Source organism: Chironomus tepperi, unplaced genomic scaffold, assembly GCF_022539635.2.
Source record: "Chironomus tepperi strain 1889 unplaced genomic scaffold, CSIRO-AGI_Ctep_v1 contig_176, whole genome shotgun sequence".
NCBI classification, from domain to species: domain Eukaryota; kingdom Metazoa; phylum Arthropoda; class Insecta; order Diptera; family Chironomidae; genus Chironomus; species Chironomus tepperi.
In genome coordinates this window covers 647,997-670,076 of record NW_027226298.1, presented here as the reverse complement: position 1 = coordinate 670,076, position 22,080 = coordinate 647,997, and the positions used below count along the sequence as shown (strand labels likewise).

The window sequence follows — 22,080 nt, the reverse complement described above, 5'->3', positions numbered from 1 at the left end:
AAAAAATTTGCTATTTCATTTAAACTCTAAAATAAAATTTTTTTGTTAGTTTTGCGAGATTTCCACAGATTTTTTTTGACATATAAAACTGTTGTTATGGATAGAAATAGAGCAGTGAGATCACGATGATCGTATGAATTAACAATGATGTCTCTTTCATTATTAATTCTTCCATACTCATAACGCCGATTAATATATTGCGACGTCATACGAAAATGAAAAATAGCACAATAGTGTGATCATAAAATATTTAACATATTAAATTTTTAGTATGGAACTTGTATAATTTAATGCTGTGGCGAAAACTGGCTTGTTTGCAATAAAAATTATTTTTTCACAAAATTCTTTATGCTTGTACTGGGTCAAATTGAGGATTGATTCGATGCTGATTGCTTTAGAAGCGCAACCATCCGACACCCCTGTTAGCTACGCCTCTGACCATACCCTGTGATATTTATCGCATAAAATATGTTCCAAAGCAGATTCGAACATGGTTTGATCAAATAAATTGAGACAGCTTACCCGAACGAAACAAGACATTATTAGGCATTGTTTATTTTATTGCTTTATTGGATTTTCGAATATTGTAAAAATACAGCAGGCAATAAAGATTGGAAAATGGCAAATTTGCTACAGTAGCAAGTAATTGATTGTGTTCGGCATTTTCTTGTCTCTCTTTTTTTGAACATTATTGTTATGGCAGCATTAACATGTTGATATGAAGCTAATTTGGGTTATAAATGTGAGAATGTTTAAAAATTTTTTTGTTGTAAAGTCGATTGACATGATAATCAAACAAATGACTTAGCTACTGAATAATTTTTCTATTTTACATGTTAAAAGACTCATGCCATTAAGTAGTCTTTAAAGACGTTGTTTGAATTTCTAATTAGTTAGTAGCACTAATGTAATTAAATATGATTTGCTGTTGCTATTATCTAATGTACTTTAAACTCAATCTTCTGGTGATGATTTCATATTGATAGACAAAAAAATAATAATTTTATGAACAATCATGACAATGACAACAAATGATGGCAATGCCGCATCATTTAAATAATGTCAAAATCAAAAAAGCAAACAGAAAAGTTTCTCGTTAAAATATTTTTTTTTGACTATTTTTGACATTTACGACGGATTTTTTTTATGGTGGCAATCACTCAATGTTAATATGCTTGACTTGATTGCATGCTGTATGTTCCGTCCCTTGTTATTTGAACTTCATTGTCACTTTCCTTATAATCTCATTCACACATTTTTGTTAAAAGTAAAATCTGAAGTGCAAGGCATTTTGCATTCATTTAAATTGCTCTTTAAGTAAAGTAGGACAAGAATTTGACATTTGTGACTTTTTTCCTCTACATCGGCATCAAGTGAAAAAGAAACTTTTTCTTTCGCCTCTTTCAGTGTAATGAGCGGCAAATTGTTTCTTCTTTTGATTTATTTTTAATTCATTGTGTATTCTTGCCAATGAATGAAAGCTTCTTTCATTCACATTTTTTTCACTCATTCAAATTAATTCGATTTAAAATATCATTATTTTCTAATTCATCACACATTGTCAGTGCCAGTGTCGAGAGGAGCAATTTCCTTTTCCAAGGTACTCTCTCGTTGCTCTTCTTTTTAATCTAAACAAAAAAAAAGTCGGTTTCTTTAATTAGATTCGAGGTTCGCATGAATATTTAATATTTGAAAAATAAGCTTTCCATGCCTTTCTTATACCTTTATCCTCTTATGTTTAATAATTTTTTCAAGTTGCTGTCGTTTGACGGGAGATAAATAGGATTTATTCAGGGTTGGATTTGCAGTTGGGGGTGGGATTTATATCTTAAGAGGGTCTTTAATGTGGTTAATGAATAATAGCTTCTCAGCTGTACTCAAACTAATCAATAGACATATTCAAAAAATGCCAAATATTTTAAGACTCAATTCTTATTCTGGGAATTTTATAATTATTCCATCTAGAATTTAGACAACCTGATTATATCATTATCCTGACATTAACAGTAAGCTGCTCAACAACTCTGCTTTCGCACAATTTGTCACCATCTTACATAAAACTTTATGTCAATCACGTAATAATTTTTAATTAAAGAATTTATTAAATTAAGGAAACTTGCGTCAGATCTTTCGTACGTAGACACGAAAAGTTTTGTTCAAAATTCGTTTAGACTGAATCCTTTAAAGTTGTTAAAAGATTAATTTCCCTTGATGTACCTTTGACTTTTATCTGTTTCAATCTATTCCAACAACAATGACTATATTTCTAGGAAGGTTTATTGCTTTTGTTTTGCTATAAGAATATTTCGGAAGTAGTGTATAAATAGATTTCAACTAAAAGTTAGTTGTAAGATGCTAATTTCTCATTCATTCTCAGTCTCAATTTACTTGTGAATGTTTAAATTAAACTGTAACAAAAAGTGAACTAGAAGTAGCACGGAAAGACGTATGTATAGTAATGAAATTACAAATGATGCATACATGTATGAGCAATGAACAATTTAATTCTATCCTAAACTTTATCATTTACTCATTTATCTAACGACTTCTAGTAGTTATATGATATGATGACGGTAATGATGATGAGGGATGATGAACAGTAGAATATTTCGCATAATTTAAATGATATCAATCTATAATTGCATTTACAAGCACACCAAGCCCCCCGTTGGCAATGAGCTTGACTTCGTATTCGTATCGCATGTAAATTTTTTATTTCATATTTAATCTCAAGTGATTTTCTCGTCTCTTCCTTCCCACAAAAAAAAATTGCATAATATCTGCTGTTCTGATCATATTGAGCACGAATGAAGTGAATCAGTAATCGAATTTGCAAATGAAAAAAAAGAGCCCGAAATGAAATGCGATATGCTTTGAGTGGATCTGCTTTTGAAACTGTTTTATCGATTTCTTTCTTTTGTAGGGCTGTTCATTAATGATGTCTATCAGCTAAATTGCGACTACTATGATTTCCCACTGTTCCTTTGATTTATAAATTACTTTACAGTCTGCGTATCTAATTAGAATCATTAAGACATCATTCTGTTCCAGACATCCCCCTCCTCTCAAAATGCTAGACAATATAATCTCACGATCCCTTATCAGTTTCAATCTATTCCGCTTAATTCCTCATTTGAATGAAATTTCTCCTGCTTCACAGTCTTCTTTAGTTTACTTTAAGTTTCGTCTGTTATTCTTCTCAAATTCAAGGAACATTTCATCTATGAACTTTTTACCAAGAATAGCGTGAAATATTTTCCGCATGTCTGTTGATTAAATGAAGCATAATTGACTTTGCTACCATTCAGACATCAAACTTTTCTGTATTAAATCAAAAGCAATAATAACTTGTTAACTTTTTTGAAAAACAAACTTTAGTAAAAGATTTTTTTTCTTTTACCATGAACAAAGTTTGAGCATACAATTCAAGAATCTACGACTTTTGTTAAAGACAAGCTTTAAAATTTGCCAATGAATCATCGAGTGTATGGTTTCCATACAACATTTGGTTGCTTAGAGACTCTAAATTCGCTTATATGTCGTGTTGGTAACTTTTGTCAATTTCTCAAATTTTTTGAATGTCAACGCTAACAATGTATGTACACTGCCTGTGTTTATAACACACTTCTGATCGCATATCATATTCTTATCAATTAGTATCACGATAAAGTATAAAAAATATGCAATTTTTTACTGTGGATTTGTCATTTAAATTCTTGTACTAAATTAAAATTCTTCTTCCTTTGTTTCTCGAATGAAAGAAAGTCACGTCGTGATTTGACATCATTTCTCCCTTTTATCACATTTTTACCGCAAAAAAAAGAATCCTTGTTAACGAAAGAAGAGTAAATGAAAGCAAAACTTTTGTTGTCGTGTCATTATAATCATTATGAGAAAGGTCTGGTTAACCTTTTGTGGTTGTACATCTGCGACATACTGTAAAGACTTGACAGTAGCTTAAAAGATTTCAAAAAATATACAAAAGGCTTTTGTAATTCAAATTCAGGCTTGCTCGGCTTAGTGCCCTTTGTAGCTAAATAAGACATGTTATCTGCCTGCGTACCATAACACTCAGTTTCTCACCCACTGGATTATGAGTAAAAATGTGACTAACAAGAACAGATAAAGATGAGTGAGTACTCGTGAATGGCACACATATACAAGTTTGAGATTTAATTAGGACAGCCTCGTGCTGTTGTTGCTGATTCATTTTGAGTAAAATATCAAGTAAAATCACAAGTATCATTATCGCACATGAATATCATTATGAGTGGAAGAATGTAAAGTATTTTACGATGAAGATACATATTTGATGTTGATGATGTCATGATAACGAATGACTGTGATATGATCAAAATAAATAAAAAAAGTTTCACTATAAGATTTTTAATACGAATAATATAGCAGATGTAAAATTAAGATGTATGTAATAAAATGGGTAAGCATGCGAGCGGAGGAGAAAAGAAGAAGAAGTAATTGATATTTTCATAATTTACGGTTAATGCATAAACGATGTTGAAGGGGAATGAGGGAGACAATGAAGATGTACAAAAATATATACAGAAAGAAGAAATCATTAATCAAATAATGATCATAATATGAAAATGAATGAATGAATTAAATGAATGCAATCGTTGATGTAAAATGATATTTCATCAAGTCATTCATGACAAATTGTAGATTATTATTTATTTACTGTGATGCGTCTACTGTGTCTTCATCTCGTCATACTCTTTTATTCTGTCAAAATATAATTTAACATATCTCTTAATGCAACATGTCATAGACACAGTCGAGTATTCTTTACCCTGTAGAGATGGAAAGTAAAGAACCTAATTTAGCGATCTCAACAGCACCAGCATGTTATGAGAGGAAATTAAATTTCATGTACTCACACGAACATGAATTATTACATCGGATGTCATACATTTACCAATTTTATACTTCTTGAAATAACCTTCCTCCTCCTCTCTGTCGCTCATATCATCTTTTATGTGATGCGACATAATGAATATATTCAAAATTTTAAATGCAAATGATGTCTACAGCACTTTGTATGACGAAAATTTAATATGATTTTTTGCGTAATACAGAAATGAGAGTAATTGATGAGATGAAGCAGTGTCTTCTGAATTTTGGGATGTGGTACATTGGTATGATTTGATTCTACACCTTTTCCACATTAGTGTCACAGAGATTTAGACACGAATATCCTGATATGAGTGACCATTTACATAGAAAATCACTCAAATTCTCGCCACACCTAATCCCATTGATTAGGTCATGAACTGGAAATTTCATTCAAATTTGTGCCTTCATTCAACAAAGTTTGACAATCACTGTCTCCAGGGTTACATGTTCTTCCATTTATCATGATATGTTGAGTGCTTGTGACATCTCAAATCGGTATATTCAATATATTTCCCAAGAAAAATTAGTAAAATCATCACAAGAAGTTTCTTATTGACAAATTACATCATTATCATCATCATTATTTTCTTGCTGGTTTAATCATCATCACATACATCCATTATATTCATATTTTTGACACCCCATAAAGTATAATTATTACTTTGTAACTTTGTAAATTTTATTATCATCACCTTATGGTGAATGCAAACACCACACGCACATGATAAACGCTTGGTTAAACGCAAATATTTGAGTAATACGTGTATTGAGAGACGAAAAATGTGTGAAGAAGATAGCAAGAAAGCGATAAAATAGAATTCGCATATTGTTTTAAAATACGCAATGGAACTGAAATAAGAAATAAAATTTTTAAGTCCATTTTGAGTCATATCCAGCATATTTAATTTGATAGTTTGTAGGAGAAGTCTAGAAATTAACTAAAGTACAAAAATAGACTGCGAATCTCAGTTTGGTTAGGTTAATTAAGCCATTTTACGATTTATTTTCGAAAGTTTGCTTAGTCTTTAAGGTTTGGTCATAAAATTAATTTAGGAATTCCAAAAACATTCCTTTAAACAACGGCAAACTATTCAAATTAGAGAACATTTTATGGTTTTAGGAGTCATTTGTCGATGACGTCATATTTTGAAGATGATTTTAAAGAGATTTTTCATATTTTAATGTCAATTTTTGGCAAATTTTTGTGCCAAATAAAGCAGAGATTGTTCAAAAATCCCATCCAGCACTAGACGTCATTTACAAACCTTATTATGTGACATTTTTATTCAAAAAGATCACAAAAAGGCCTAAATTGAAAATAAGTATGTGATCAATATGAATGATTTGTGCGATTTTAATTGAAAGCACCACACACTTCATGCATGAATATGAGATTTGATACACACTCAGTATCTACTTTAAATATTGTTTTTTCATGAATGTTATTGGCCTCATAAAATAACTTATATTTTGTTTGTAACAAATAGAGTTATTAACCGCAAATAGATAAACTTACGAGGGTGTAAATTCGATATTAATGGCAAGTTATTAGTGTGATTGAAAAAGTATGAGGCTATTGAGTCTGTAAACATATTCGTTATTCTTCTTCTTATTTCTCTACTTAATTGTTAGTTAAATATCAATTAAAATTCAGTGCTAGAAACTGAGTCAATTTTTGCATAAATTTAGCAATTTCTTCTTCTTCCTGCCAATAATTTTAATTTTTGGCAGTCGCATATGTCACCAAGTGAAATATATCTTTATTATTATTGTCATGAGAATATTTCTATCAATGTTGGCAATTTTTAATGTCTAGAAACTAAGATGGAAGTAGAAAAAAAACCGCGAAGATTGAAGGCACCGTCTGCAGTTCGGTACGCCACATCAAGATGTCGAGTAAATATTTGAAAACATATTTATTTCTCTCTCAACATATATCAATGTCTTCTGGTGTCATTTTTTTTAGCATGAGGCCAATAGACGAGAGTCAACATTGTCAAGTTATGTTAAAGTCACTGTTGAACATTTTGCGGAATTAATTTTGAAGATCTTCAACAAATTAACTTTAAAATAATTTGTAAACTCGATGTTATAAGGCTAAATATTATGTGTACGCATGTAATTTTATTTGTCTCGCTATGCGGCGTTCTTATGTACACGTATTTGCCAACACATTAAGTGTTCTGCTTTATTCTAGGTACAGATTGTCATATGGTTAAGTGGTGTCTCAAAATATTAGCGGAATTTACATGACAATGTCTGAAATGAAGTGTTAAAGTAAAATATCCAATTAAATTCATATTTGAAATTCCATTTGCGATCCATTATGGTAAATTATTTAATAAAATCAAGGGGAACTAAGAATTTGTTTGCATTATTCAATATTTACACAAAATTATGTAATAAGCCATCATCAACATCATCATAACATTATGATTGTCGTAGCTTTTTGTGTTAATTTTCATGTGATTTATGGACACATTTCATCTTCTGTACAGTCATTGTATAATTTGAGACTTTTTCCTTTATTATTTGCTTATGAATTATGTACTTCAACTGAATTTATGATCAATTTATTTGCTTAAATAATGACATCATTTTTTGTCGAGAGTGTTTAGACTTGGATGTTCTGATGCTGACGGCTCTTTTTTGCTGAATCTTGTTTATTTTTAGTCAAAAAATTATCCGCGGGACATTTAATGCTGGAATTGAATTTCATTGACTGTTATAATAAGAATTCTTAGCACAAATTTTCAGAATTTTGTTAAATTTGAAATGAAACCCTTAAAAAAAGTGTCTCATTAAGCAACAACCTTCTGCGTTTACTCCACCTAACTTCCGATCTTATCTCCAATTCATTCATGAACTTGATTTTGATATCACCATCGCTATAAATCTCAAACAATCTCTCTTATCATCTCTGTTTCATCATTTTATTTCACTTTGCATCTAATAAAAGCCTTCGTATATGTAATGATATTATCTGTACGCCGCACACAGGTCTGTTTACCTTCTTATGTTAAGAAAAAAAATATTCCAGTAGCATTTTTGTCGTACGGAAAAAATACGTAATTTTTAGCAGCGTGTAATCAAAAAGTAAATAATGATGGAGGATGAATAAGAAATTCCTTCACATTTTAGCGCGGAAATTTTATATGAATAATAAATGCTTCATCTTATTCATATTCATATTAATTTTTATCAGACGAAAGAAGACGAAAAATGTTCAAAAAATTTACATTTAAAATGAAAGAACAATGGGAATGGCAAATATCGAACAATTCAACTCGGAAGTTAATTATGTTGAGTTAATTAAATATCTTTATGCCATCGTCTCTGCTTCCGATACAGATTCATAAAATATTGAACTGTATACAAAGAACAATTTTACGCATGATAAATCACTGTGTGCCTAATGAAATAATGATATCATTATAGGGATAAATTCATGTGTTGTGAATGCTAATTAAGCAGCTCTGAACATGAATAAATATATTTTTGTGAAAATTTTCCGTGATAATCAGCAACAGTAGGGAAGCAATTTTATTTACCTTTTAGGCATAAATTGATTATAGCGATCGAAAAATAAATGTAGTAAATAAATTTTCCACATGTAAATCTAATAAAATAATTGAATTTAGAAGCACAGCATTCAGTTAACCATTTGCATAAAATAATTTTCTCATTCTCTCCAGTTCTTTCTAACTGTCACATAGATAAATGGGAACATAAATTTTCATTTAAATCAATTATCGAAATCGTTTATTTTTGTTCTTCTTTCGATTCCAAAAATTTGAATTTGGAATGTAAACTTACAGGCTTTTGTCGAACTCAATTTATGTCTTTTTTCATTTAATGACATAATTTTGCCTAGACTTTCGACATTGGTGTATTTTTAGATATTTTACTTGCGAATATCTCATTTCATTCTGTCATAAAATTGATCGATCAACAAAATTTATTGATAATTTTTTTTTCCTTCCTATCTTCTTGTTTCTGTGTGCTTTTTGAGAGATTTAATGATTATATCTATGGCAATTTTGAGAGAAATTCGATATGACTTTAACTGATGCTCAGAGTCTAATCATTCAGTTAGAGACATCCTTAAGAAGTCTAATAATATCAATCCATCTCCCAACTCTGTTTAAATAATAAATAAACAATGCAAACTTCCGATTTAGGATTTAAATTTCAATTTCCTTCAAAATAATAACACTAACAATAGAACATGCATATTCAATTGATAATTCCCTGTCGTAAATTACTGTTAAGTGTAATCTGAGAACTATTTTAATGTGATGTAATCGAAGGCAGTTTAAAATAATTTTTTAAGATCTCGGGTATAAATAAAAGCAATGGCAATTTTCCAATTATCAATTTACAAAACAATGCAACAATCAATTACTTCTTTTTCTCTTCTCTTTATCTTGAATGAATCTTACAGAAGAAATTCAAATGAAAATAAATAAAAAAGAAATCGTTAAGATGAAAATAATCACATCTGAATGAAAATTGAGCGCGATTTAATGCCTTTATAAATTGCTATTGCGTGTCAAAACGATAATTGTAGTAAAACAATCTTAATTTTAACATTTTATAATGTCAATATACACCCAGAGGAAGAATGAAATAATTTTCACAGGTTGATCTCATAATTGAGTCATTTATATGCATCTGAATGAGATTATATGAACAATTTTCCATGAGTGTCATACGAAGCCTTGCTTTATGCAAATGTATGCAAAATTCCATTTATCCATTTTTCAACGTTTATTAATTTTATTTTATTTTATCTTTTTTATTTAAAGCGTGAGCTCCTTTTAAAGCGTAACTAACCGCTTTGAGGTAGATTCATGTTGTCGAGAAGCAAGAAAAGTCAATTAACATCAATTATTTCATCTCACGATTCTTGTAAATTTCAAAAATTCATTCATAAAAGCGTTCATAATTTGCACAAGTAACACTAGTAAAATAGATTTTAAAAATAACTTGCAAATTGTGACATGACTCACAAAAGAATTGAAATGTAACTGCATTTTCCACAAGTTATCGATACGATTAAGCCATTAAGATGCAAATGTGCTTCGTGAGCAACTAATTTTGTGTGTGATTGTGAATTAATTGAGTGTTGACTCATTTCTCCTTTGATCAATTTGAAAATAATTAATGAAGCAGTGCTTATTAAGCTGTGTGATACGTATCGTGAGGTTCTTTAGACAATTCATCTTTCAATTTAATTATTGTAGTAATTCAGAACTTAAATTATGTTTTTTCGTCAAGAATATACTCAAGATACCAGCAATTAAAGCTGAATATGAGCATATTAAAGCAGTGAGTGTTCTTAAAAATGCTACAGACCTTAAAAGTTTCGCAAACACTGCCATAGCTACAAACAAAAAGCACTCAATGCTCAAGCACAAGCCTCGCATGAAGTAATGATTTTCATTGGAATTTGGCTCTATTTTGTCTGCTTGAATTCTCCAAAAACTCATGAATGTGGAAAAAAATTTATTACTAGATGTAATTTAATTAATTTAAATGTAGCACAAAGTTCTTCATAATTTTCCTCGCAACCAGCAATTACGGTATGCAATGTATCCAATCGTAAATCATTTAAAATGTTGCCATAACAATTTTTTTTTTTGCGAGAATAAGAAAAAAAGGAGCAAATTACGGAACGGAGAACACAATTGAATCAATGATACTCGTTTCAACTCTTTCCACAATTTGAATTCCAACTAAGTGGTTAGGTAATGAATCCTTATAATCTTCTTTCTTGCTGTCAATTTTCTTTTTCACTTGTTGTAAGGACAAGAACTTGTTCAATCAATGATTCATTCACTCACTTACCGAGAAATGTTCAAGTAGATTGTATATATACGAACATATGTATATCAATAACATAAGAACGTCATTCTCATTGATTTGAAGTGGAATCATCATAATATCGATTTCAAAAATCTTTTTTCCTTCTTCAGGAAACTCTTGTAGATGTATTTGCTCATTTTTTTATATACTCATATCATCCCAGTATGAAAAATCTCAGGTTTTTATATTTTTCGTGTAATGTTTCATGTTCTGAAATTTGTATGTCAATTTGATGCCTTTAATGTGGAAGACTCTTTAATATAATTTTCTATAACATGCTAGTTTTTTCAGCAAAGTCTATAAAAAATAGCTAATAAAATCTTAATTACATGCTGGTATATCAAAAGAAACTTTAGAAACTAAAAATAATGATTCTTTTATGTGAGCATGTAAAAGTATTCATCATAAATTTTTTCTCCATTTTCATTATTTAATATGACTGGGTTTGTGTGTCCTTCCAGCTTTTTCTCGTTGACCATTTTTATTGCATCATTGTGTGCTCTTTAGAGTTCATTTTCCCTCAATTTTACTCATCGTTCGTCACGATGAAGAAATGTAATTTTAGAAAAATTTAGTGCTGAGCAAGTCGTGTGCTGTGGCACTAGGTAGGGTACTATGAAAGGAACAAAGGGTAGCAAGCAGTCAATTTTGAAGGTTAAGGGCACTGTCTGGGTTGAAACTTCAAACAACGTGACTGTTGGCACCAAAAACTTCAAAAGTTCTCGTCTAACAAACAAATTAAAACTTTACTGTTTGTACAGCACAAAAAGTATCTATTTTGAAACAACTTCCGACCAAAAAAGTTTAGCAGACCTTAACATCAACAGAACAAAATTGTTTGTTTATAAGATTATGTCGTAAGACAAAAAAATATATATCATAATGGATAATTGGAATGGAACGAGACATTCTCTTAGTCATCATTTTAAATATAAATAAACTTCAAGTACTAAAAGGCAAATGATGAAAAATTTAAAAAGCTATATAATTTCTGATGACGACAATTATTACGACGATGATACTAGAATGGGAAAATGACTGTAAAGGTATAATAATATATTAAGTGTCTGATAGAACCAGCAATAAAAACACTAGTAGCCCGAAAAAAATGTGCCTAAACAGAATCTTAAAAAGCCGATTGAAGTGGAAGCTTCATTAAAAGCGGTTGTTATGAATATTTTATAATGGCAATTTACATAATTTTTGTGCTGCCTCCGCAGAATTCGTGTGACATTCTGTGCTCTATGTCTTTTTTTCGGTAATAAGACTTTTCCCATGTATTTATGTCTCTGGTAATCGATTTTATACTCTTAAAATGCAAATTGGAATAAAAGCTAGCATAAAAGTAGGTAACAAGATTACCCAAGCCATAAATACAGTTAATTAAACTATATATTCTGATTCCTTTGATAGAAATGTCATCCTTTTTGTCCTGAATTAATTTTCCATTCCTCTAAGGGAAAATGTCTGTCTTTGTGTGGGCTTAATCGACCTGTCATATATTTTCATGTCACATTTTTTTTACGCGCACGATAGCACAAAAGGAGTGTAAGCTGCTTTATATGGTGTAAGGGTTTTCCTTCCTTACAAATAAAATTTCACTTCTAAGGATGATAATATAAAAAAATCATTGAATGATTTATTGGATACTTTAACATGAAATTTATGTTAACAATAACAAATTGGAGACGATTCACATGAAAACTATTCACAAAATCATCAATCAATTGCTTCATAAATTGACTCGTTGACCTGACAAAAAGACAAAAATTAAATTTTTGCGTGCGAAATCACGCCAGATGATAAATAAAGTTAATAGCTTTTATTCTTGTTTATGGGCTGCTATCTTTAGACACAAAGTATGTTTTGATCTAATTAAATATGGATACGACAATTTAAAGTGTGATAAGATAAGGGGACGTTTGTATGTAGCGTCTAAACAAAAATTGGCGACATGTACAGAATTAGGTAGGAAGTGTAGACAACCTTGTGTAACACAGAGACAGTGCGTGTCTTTTGGGATCGAAATTCGCTTTAAAATGAGCAATTTATTCTAACCTTTTGAAATTTGCAGTCTATGGAGTGACATTGTCGGTTCTTAACAGAATTAATAGCCAGACCCTTCCACATCCCCAGAATATTGGACATTATTAGTGAATCAATCTCCAAGACATTCTCAATTCTTATCTATTATTCAATTGACAACATAACTTTTCCAACCTTTATGAGGGAAGATAAATTTAAATTAAAGAAGAGACACTGCTTGCCCTGTGGAAACAGAATTTTTTAAAAAGTGTCTTCTCAAGGGTTTGTAAACAGATGGCAAAAACAAAGAGCAAAGCAAAGAAGAAAATTAATTTTCCTCAAGTTTCAAGTGGAATTTTTTTTTTTTACTTTTTTTATGTTTCCTTTTCGCATTACTTTATACACTCTCGAGAGTGCTATTGCTTTATTTGATTAGATGAATCTTTTATTTTTTTGTATATTATTATGTACATTTTTATTTCGTATTCTTAGTCTTGTTGTGATTGTGCTAAAGAGTCTATGTTTTATGCGACTTTCACTTGCGTATTTCTGTTGCATTTTTGCATCTTTCTTCTTTTATGATGCGCGAAAATTCTTTCGTTCTTCTTTTTATTACACGGTTATTCTCTTACTGTGTTCCTTAATCCACATCAATTTAGATTTTTTTTATTTATAAAAATAGAATTGAATTAAATTCAAATCTTCTAATTTCTTCTCTTTTTTCTTTTAAAATGTTTTCATCTTCCACTCAATTTATGAAAATCCATTTTTTATGAATTTAAAGTGAAATGCTTGTTGTTTTTATGAAAACATTTTAGCAAGCCTATGTATATATTTATTTTGAATTTTTTTTGCTGATTGAAAAGGCTCTCAGATTACATGAAAATTGACAGAATTTAATTGCTGACTGTAGATTGCTTTTATACAATGTTGAGATGATAAATACTTGTGGATATTCTGATTTAGATTATTTTTTGTAATTATTAATTGATTTTGCAAAAGTTTTTTGATTCAGATTTCGAAGTTGAATAGAAATTTATATGGAAAAGTCGGCTCAAGTCCATTTTACTCAAGTCTAGTTGAATTTTATATGGAATCGACTGAACTTGAGTCAACTTTTTCATACAAAATTCGAGTCGAAATCGAGCTCTAGTTTTCATAATTTTGAAAAAACTAAAAAATAGTTTAATTTGCAAATATTTGGCAAAAATTGGAATTTTTTTTAAAAATTGAATTTAAAAACGAAAACACCCAAAAGCTTCATTCGTTAACCAACCTAATTTTAACTTTATGATTCTCAAAAAATTATTTAATTTCAATAATAATTTGCCAAAAACTATTTTAATTTTTTGGCTACTTAAAAAGCTATTAAAAATAAATTATTCAAGTCTATCAATCATCCTACAGAGAAATTAAAATTTTCACAATTTTTGAAATAACTTTTCTTGGAACTACATCTATTTCATGAACTTTCGATAATTTCACAATTAATACAATCCATTGGAATAATACAACCTAATGTATTAAAAAATTCTGTACTTAGCCTGTAATACTAGAGAAAAGTAATTACTCAGACTGCATAAAAAGCACTGGAAAATCCACAGAAATAATTTTTATCACTTTCATTTAGATTTATATTTCATTTTTAACAGTCCTGCTTTTTATTTCTTTTCCCACTAACTATTCTAAATCGTAAATAACATTTAATTTAAATCGGAAATTCTATGCATGATTTAAAGTCAAACATTGAATGATTTTCTACATCTGCAAAAACTAAACAAGATGAAATACGAGCGAAATTTTCTGAATGAATGACATCAATGGAAGTTTTTTAAATTTACTATTAATGATGCTCGTAGGATGTCGAATAAGTGTTTAACAATATTTCAATAAAATTCAAGTGTAAACAGAACTTAATTTTCCACAATTCCAAAAACTTCCTCCTTCATATTTCACAATTATGAATATTTCCTCATGAAATCACAATTAAATTTTATTCTTGCACATGCATAATTAAGTAACGAAGGAATTTTATTTTGTCAAGTTCATTCATAAGTTATGAAGTTTCTGAGGCAAAAAAGTTGTTCCTTCTCATTTCTTTTCATTTGTTCAAGAAGCAAAATACATATTTCGAAACATTCATAATTAAGTAAAGAAGAACACAAGATAAAAAGGAAATTTACATTTTATTCATATGAAGCAGCAACATTCACTATATAAACACATAAAATTTCTTTTATTATTCTTCCTGCACTGCAAGAATTTATTTTCTTTCTTTTCAATCTTCAAATGTTGAGGTGAAAAAATGTTTTTTTATTCTTATGCACCGCGAAAGTTCTTAACGAAAGCAATTAAGTTGTCGGTAATGACTCTTAGTCCTCAACAGCACAATTATGAAGTCAAGATTTATTTTTTTCCTTTTATAATTTACTTAAAATTAACAAAAAATAATCAGAAATTTTTTAAGAGAGTTTCTCTTATTTTCCGTGCGACCGGCTTGAATGCTTCACGATGACTAAACTGAATGAATATCGCTCGTCACGAGATTACAGAAGAAATTTTTTTTTTATCTTTTTTTTCTTCTCTCTTCCCCATAAAGCACACAGCACAGCAAAAACGTGCACGATGCGAAAAAAAATAACTTTACATGAATAATAACAAAACATTCAGCATTAAAACATTTGTTTTGAAACATTGTAGGGCGCAAAAAAAACATGCGAAATCACAACGTCTGTTGATTCCTCGTGTTATCACACATCGGACAATGTACATATTATATTTTATATTTATAGTATTACAACGCATGTTTTGCTTCATAAGTTTGTCACATAAATATAACGTAAATTATTATAGTAGCAATGTTTCATCATATATGGGCAGCATGAGGCATGAAAAATCGTATAAAGTATGGAAGCAGAAAAATAAAAATTAAATGCCATTGAATAAACATAAATCAGAACATGATTTTTTTTTCTTAATGACTTGATTTAAATGCATTGCTAAATGTTTACATTTAATTTCATCTTTTTGTATGTTTTTTGTAAAAAGCCACTGCGCAACTTTTATGCTTTATTGTCGCGGAATGAGTAAAAATATAAATGGAAATTATAGTAATTGCAATTGGTGATTAAGGAGACGTAAATATGCACTCCCTTGTGTTGATTGTGTGAGATTTTAAAGATTATAAGGCCATTGGATCAATATTTGATGCGGCATGAAGTTAATAATAGATTATTAAGTGACTGCATCTAGAATTACAATTAATAATTAGATCCGAACGACTTCTTCGGTGGCATTTTTGCCTGAAGCTTTCATTGAATGGCTGCAAGCTTTGTTTTAATACATATTATACAATCGTAATTAATGCTTGTATTGAAACACCAAATTATTGCGGCACTGAGTCATATCAGTTCTTTTCCTTCTCAGGAATTCATTCAAATTCCCTAAATTCTCATATCATCAACACAAACATCTCAAAATGCAAATAATTCCTGAGAAAGTGCTAGATAAACGTCTTAGTAACGCCGTAATTTTCTACGAAGCTTTTATGAGCAAAATTCAACATTATAAAAATTCTATCGCATAAAGTTGGGTATACATAATAATTTATAGAAGGCAAATGAATTATAAATCAACCCTCAAACTCAAACTGATGATGATGATGATATTTTATCATCTGTTATCATGTAATCTCGTTTACACAGTAATATTCTATATCTAGGCATAACTCTTACTCTACTATCGTATCCAACAATAAGCCCTTTTTTTTCATTGCTCTCGGATTTATGCTAGGCTTTCAGCAGAATGAAAAAAATATATAAAATTGCTCTTAAATGATTTATTTACATTATAAGTTCTCGCTCTCTTTTTTTTCTTCCCCTCTGTTCTTACAGCGATCGATTATGTCTTCGACCACAATGAGAGAGATTCATGTTTTTGATATAAAGGCATGTCAGTAATATTGATAATCTCTGATATGATGTTAAAACATGAAGTTGTTATCGATATATATTTTTTCAAGAAAAAATTACATGCTTTTAATGCTGCATTCTACAAGTTGGAATACAAATCGTCGTTTGTTTTTCTGTACTCAAGTTTAATGCTCTGCTGTGTGCGCGCACAGCATACAACATACTATACACTGAGTTATCGATCGCATTTTATAAAATAATGTAATTAAATCGTAAATTTTATGTGTAAGTAATTTTCAATCTTTGTAATCAATGCTGCCGGAAATTTCATAAATTAATATGAAGTATCAAACTTGAGTAGCTTGAATCATCGGAATCTGTTGGGAGCAATACTTTAGTGATTAACTCATTGTTTTAAAAATTGTATCGTGATCTCAACGTGACTTGATAGACTCAATAATGAAATTGCTTTCTACTAAACAGAGCTGTAAGTCGACTCAGGTCGACTCGACTAGATATCGAGCTCAGCTGTTAAGTTACTAATTTGAACGACTGAATTATCAATAGACAAAAATCATTAAGCATAGAAAAGTACCCATTAGGTTTGCATATTAAATTCCCCATAAAATAAAACAATTTTTTTGTCATTGCCAATTTATTTTTCTTCTTCAAATTCGAAATTGATTGTCGAATCCCTTAAATAAATTTTTATTGAATGTTTGTCATTGACCTTCAATAAATCATTAGCTTTGGGGTGAAAACTTCTATAAAAGTCATTTTGTGAGCTTTGGGAGAGAGAAATGTTGCTGCATAAATTTATCTAAGCATGAAAAGGTTGATTGTTGAGGAGTTTTGGACTTCTTTGATTCATATGCAAATTTGGAATTTAGTTTCATGAGTAGAAAATGAGTATGGAGGCAGAAATGTCGTTCAAAGGAGGGTCCGAAACCAATAATAAGCTGTATTGAAGGGTTCAAGATGTCAAGACTGCAGTAACTCGAGTTACTTAGTCGAGACTTCTTCCGAGTTTCTTGCTGAAATATTCTGGCAAACTCAAATGACCACAACGTACAGAAACTAATGAGAATTAACATTTTGACCCCAAAAGACAAGGAGCTTGCTCACCAGTATACTCAAAAATTGAGGATATTCAATTACATTAATTAACTTTACTCGTGTTACTATGAGCGTGTTTATCATTAACGTGAGAATGCTCATTGTCTGTTAAATCATTTGATGAAATAACTCCCAGAATGACTCATAAAACCTCCTCCTTGACTACAATCTCATTCAAAGGAAATGAGACTAAAACCTTCCAAAAAATAAAAAGTAAATTTATCAAAATAAAACAAGTCGAGTGCTAATAAGAACATTGAAATCCATTTGTTCTCTTTACAGTCAATATGAATCAACCAAATGCAATCTATTTAAATGTAAATTTCTCGCAAAACGAGCGTTGAAGAGTAAACAATTGAAATATTTTCAAGTATTGCGCAATGTTTGAGCAATTTACATCAATTTACAATTTGCATCATAAAAAATTGTTATTTCATTGTTGTTTGTCGCTCCTTTTTATTTATTTTTATATATATATTTTTCATCATCATCGCTTTGTGGAATATTTCAGAGAATGAGCGAATATTTATATGGATGTCGATTTTTTTTAAACGATATAAAAAGTTTTTCGATAAAATAATGAAAATATTTACAGAGAATTTCCCTTCTTTTTTTGTAAATTTTCCATCAATTTATATTGCTCCATTATTTTTTATTAAAATATTTAGGGTCAATACTGTATGTAAATTCACATATATGTATCGATCGATAAGGATGCAGAGCAACAAGAAAATTTCATTACAATTCGAACAAGGAAGATAAAATAATTCTAAAACTTATAAGCTATGACATTAAATGGCAATTATCGTAAACTTTCACACAAAATTACTCAATATCGTGTTTTGAGATAATTAAAAAGTAATTTTAAAATTTTTGATGCGAATTTTATTGAAAATTGGTTTTAAACTGATACATAAATATTATTTAATGATACTTGAGCTGTAGATTATTTTAATTATATAGATTTGATGCATAAATTAAACAGTTTAATTATAATCATATTGATTTCATATTAAATTGCGGTTTTGGAATTAGAATAGAAATTATTTTCGGCTAGATGCTTAGGGTGTTGATCTATTTATTGCAATAAATAGGTAAACTTTATATAAGTTCTATAAGCTATAGCCAAAATCTACAGGACTGCGATTCTTGGACGAACCCTAAAAACTCGATAAGATCAGAAATCTATGTCTTTTAGGCCTTGCAGTCCTGTAAATTCACCTGAACTAGAAAATAAGGAAGTTTAGTCATTATCTATCGAATGTCTTAGGTTGTTCCAAATTTAGACATCACAGAACAATAAAACATTAATTATTTATCATAAAAACGTAATTTATAAATGAACGACCTTTAAAACATCCAGACAACACCCCGTAATTCATGCAAATAACACCTTTAGTATTCTCAAATATAAAGCATTTCATATAAATCATCTTGCCTCAAAAAAATGTTCACCTACACAGTCTGGTACTTTGGAATTTCACAGTTCTTCTTAATTCAAACAAAAAGTCACCGAAAGTTCACCACTTTAAGCATCCTCTGTCTTTCTTAAAGCTGTATCCTCAAATTTCAAATCAAAAAAGTTCCAAGCTGCTTTTTTATATTAAATTAATTCAATATAAATGGGTTCTTAAAACTTTTAAAAGCGTTCTTATGAAAGACTTATTGCTGTGCCTGGCTTTGAATGAAGGAATAATTTCAAAAAAATTGTTCTGATGAGTTTTTCCTCGACTCATGAAGAATGAATTTATGTATTGTATCACTTGGGGAGTTGTTTGTAGATGATGTCACTAGAAGTTAAGGATTCAGGTTTTAGCAGTGATGTAGGATGCGCCAAGCTTCTTTGTAGAGAACGGGCCACAAATATTGGTGTTGAATTTGAACTCTTGGGTTCGAATCCCAAATATCCAATTTCTCTGGAATGAATGAGAATAGACACAAAAGCCGTCAATTCATGGTAGAGGGCTTTAATAGAACTGAGTTTGAATTCAAAGTTGGCAAAAGCCGGAAAGGGGTCAAATGCAGAAGGTGGTAACCTGTGGAAGGGAATCATCTACGAGAGTCTTGATTTGGAAGGTCTGCATCGACTTTATCTTCCTGAATACCAATCCAAGACATCACATCACCTTTGAATCACCCATTTTCATAATATTGATTTCCATCTTTTTCAATGAAAGAGAATCAATTAAAAGAATTTTTTTGTGTTTACCAAGAAGAACTTCTTGAGTATCGTCAACAATTTCGACACACAAAGAGCATTAAAATCAACATAATTTTCATAACAACATTAAATTTTAATCTTCTCATTTCTCATAATGAATTAATGAAGAGGATAAATTTCCTTTTATTTTTATTGTTGTTGCCAGAGATTGTTTAATTATTTTCGGATTGCATAAACTGTTTATGCTGAACATTTCAGACGGCAATTATGAAGTTTCTCACTCTAATGAAAATGACAGAAATTTTCTTTTGTTTAATGATGAAAATTCATTATCATAAAAAGTTTTTGTCGTCATCAAAGGGACGAGAACGCGGAATTAGCTATGCTGATTTTATTGTTGTGGGAATTGAAAATGTATACAGAAGTTTTTGAGGACATATTTCCACAGAATTGATGTTCATAATGGCTATTTCAATTAAATAATTTTAGTTTATATAATATAGAGCTTGTCAAGCTGTTTCTGACATTTTTATTCCTAATCAAATGAAGGTTAGGGGGGTTCTGATCAGAGAATTTGCATAATAGTCTATTGTTCACAGCTTAAACATTCATAAACATTTGAAATGATTCAGATTTTAATCAGAACTGTAGCAATTCATACAATATTGCTTTTGAATTGCACAATCGTTTGCTACGTACGGTTATTAACATATTTACTTATGCAAATTGCATATCCGAGTGACACATGATTTTAAGTTCTCTCAGTGTCGTTTCCAGTGCTGTAAGTCGATTCGGATTTTGAATAGACAAGCAGACTCAATTTGGCTCAATATTTAACCCTAAATTCTCATCTTAAACTATTACGATAGTCTGTCATGCCCAAAGACTCGAACAGCACAATGTGTTCGTTAGGGCACCGCTACAGTTCCCCTAATGGCAGCGTAACGGTCGATTCCGACCCATTTTACAGCTATGAATGCTGTTCCCGGCATTGTGTCGCTTATTTCATTCTATGCCCGGGCATGTCAATCAAATATGTTTCCAACGGAAAGTGAAATTTAGCAAATCATGTAACTAGTTCATAAGAAGCTTAGCACACTTGTTTTCAGTTCATTATATCCCTTAACATTCATTTACTTTTCTATTAAGTATATTAAATTTTTGATGTAATAAGTATGAAAGCTTTCCAAATGACACAACAAAATAGATTAAAATTCCTGGTATATCAAATGACAAAAAGTTGTAAAATTCCTAAGATATTTCTTCATTATGACTCTCACTCATTCAATAAAATTCCGCAAATATATAAACTTTATCATTGAATATCAACACGACATCCATTAATATGTATAGTGTATAATATCAGTTCTATAATATTCATTATTTCTAGGTCGAATCAGTTGAACTTGCATTAAATGTTCTCGATGGATATGATGTACGAGGCAACCAAATTAAGGTGGAGCGAGCTGAATTCCAAATGAGAGGTGAATACAATCCGGCATTAAAGCCACGTGTTAGGAAGCATGAGAAGGAGAAAATGAAGAAAATTCAAGAAAAGTAAGTATTTGTCACATATTAATTGGTGATCTAATAATTAATAATCAAATCTCATCCACAAAGGCTGTTTGATTGGCGGCCCGAGAGAATGCGCGGAGAACGTGGTAAGCACGAGAAAGTTGTAATCATTAAAAATTTCTTCGATCCAGCGTTATTTGATCGTGAAGTGCATTTAATAATCGATTATCAGAATGACATACGTGACGAGTGCAATAAGTGCGGAACTGTACGTAAAGTCATCGTTTATGATGTGAGTATATATGAATAAATTATTGAAAAATGTTAATTACTTTTATATTACGTGACTGTAATCGATTATCACGATATTTACAGCGTCATCCAGAGGGTGTCGTTCAAGTGACAATGGCTGATCCTGAAGAGGCCGATCTTGTTATAAAATTAATGAATGGAAGGTTTTTCGGTGAACGAAAATTGACTGCCGAGACGTGGGATGGAAAAACGAAATATAAGTATGACAATTGATTATGCCTGTTGGCACATTTCCTTGTATTTTTATAACCGATACTCAAT

General features: G+C 30.2%; 2 protein-coding genes across 4 annotated transcripts in view; one reads left to right on the top strand and one right to left on the bottom strand.

Annotated features, from left to right (window-relative positions):
• rgn (regeneration) overlaps nucleotides 1-22,080 on the bottom strand; it is a 36,062-nt gene that overhangs the window by 8,657 nt on the left and 5,325 nt on the right. The window contains exon 1 of one of the 2 annotated variants that reach the window (XM_070638679.1): nucleotides 14,988-15,327. The exons of the other annotated variant lie outside the window; for it this stretch is intronic. The gene's annotated coding sequence lies outside the window, so the exon portion shown is untranslated. Of the gene's footprint in view, nucleotides 1-14,987; nucleotides 15,328-22,080 lie in introns of those variants that run through there. 2 annotated transcript variants of the gene reach the window in all.
• The window catches only part of barc (RRM1_TatSF1_like and RRM2_TatSF1_like domain-containing protein barc), a 50,148-nt gene that overhangs the window by 27,760 nt on the left and 308 nt on the right, over nucleotides 1-22,080 (top strand). For both annotated transcript variants that reach the window (XM_070638676.1, XM_070638677.1), the window contains exons 4-6: nucleotides 21,383-21,549; nucleotides 21,613-21,799; nucleotides 21,883-22,019. In XM_070638676.1, coding sequence (XP_070494777.1) covers nucleotides 21,383-21,549; nucleotides 21,613-21,799; nucleotides 21,883-22,019 — 491 coding nt within the window. The remainder of the gene's footprint in view (nucleotides 1-21,382; nucleotides 21,550-21,612; nucleotides 21,800-21,882; nucleotides 22,020-22,080) is intronic.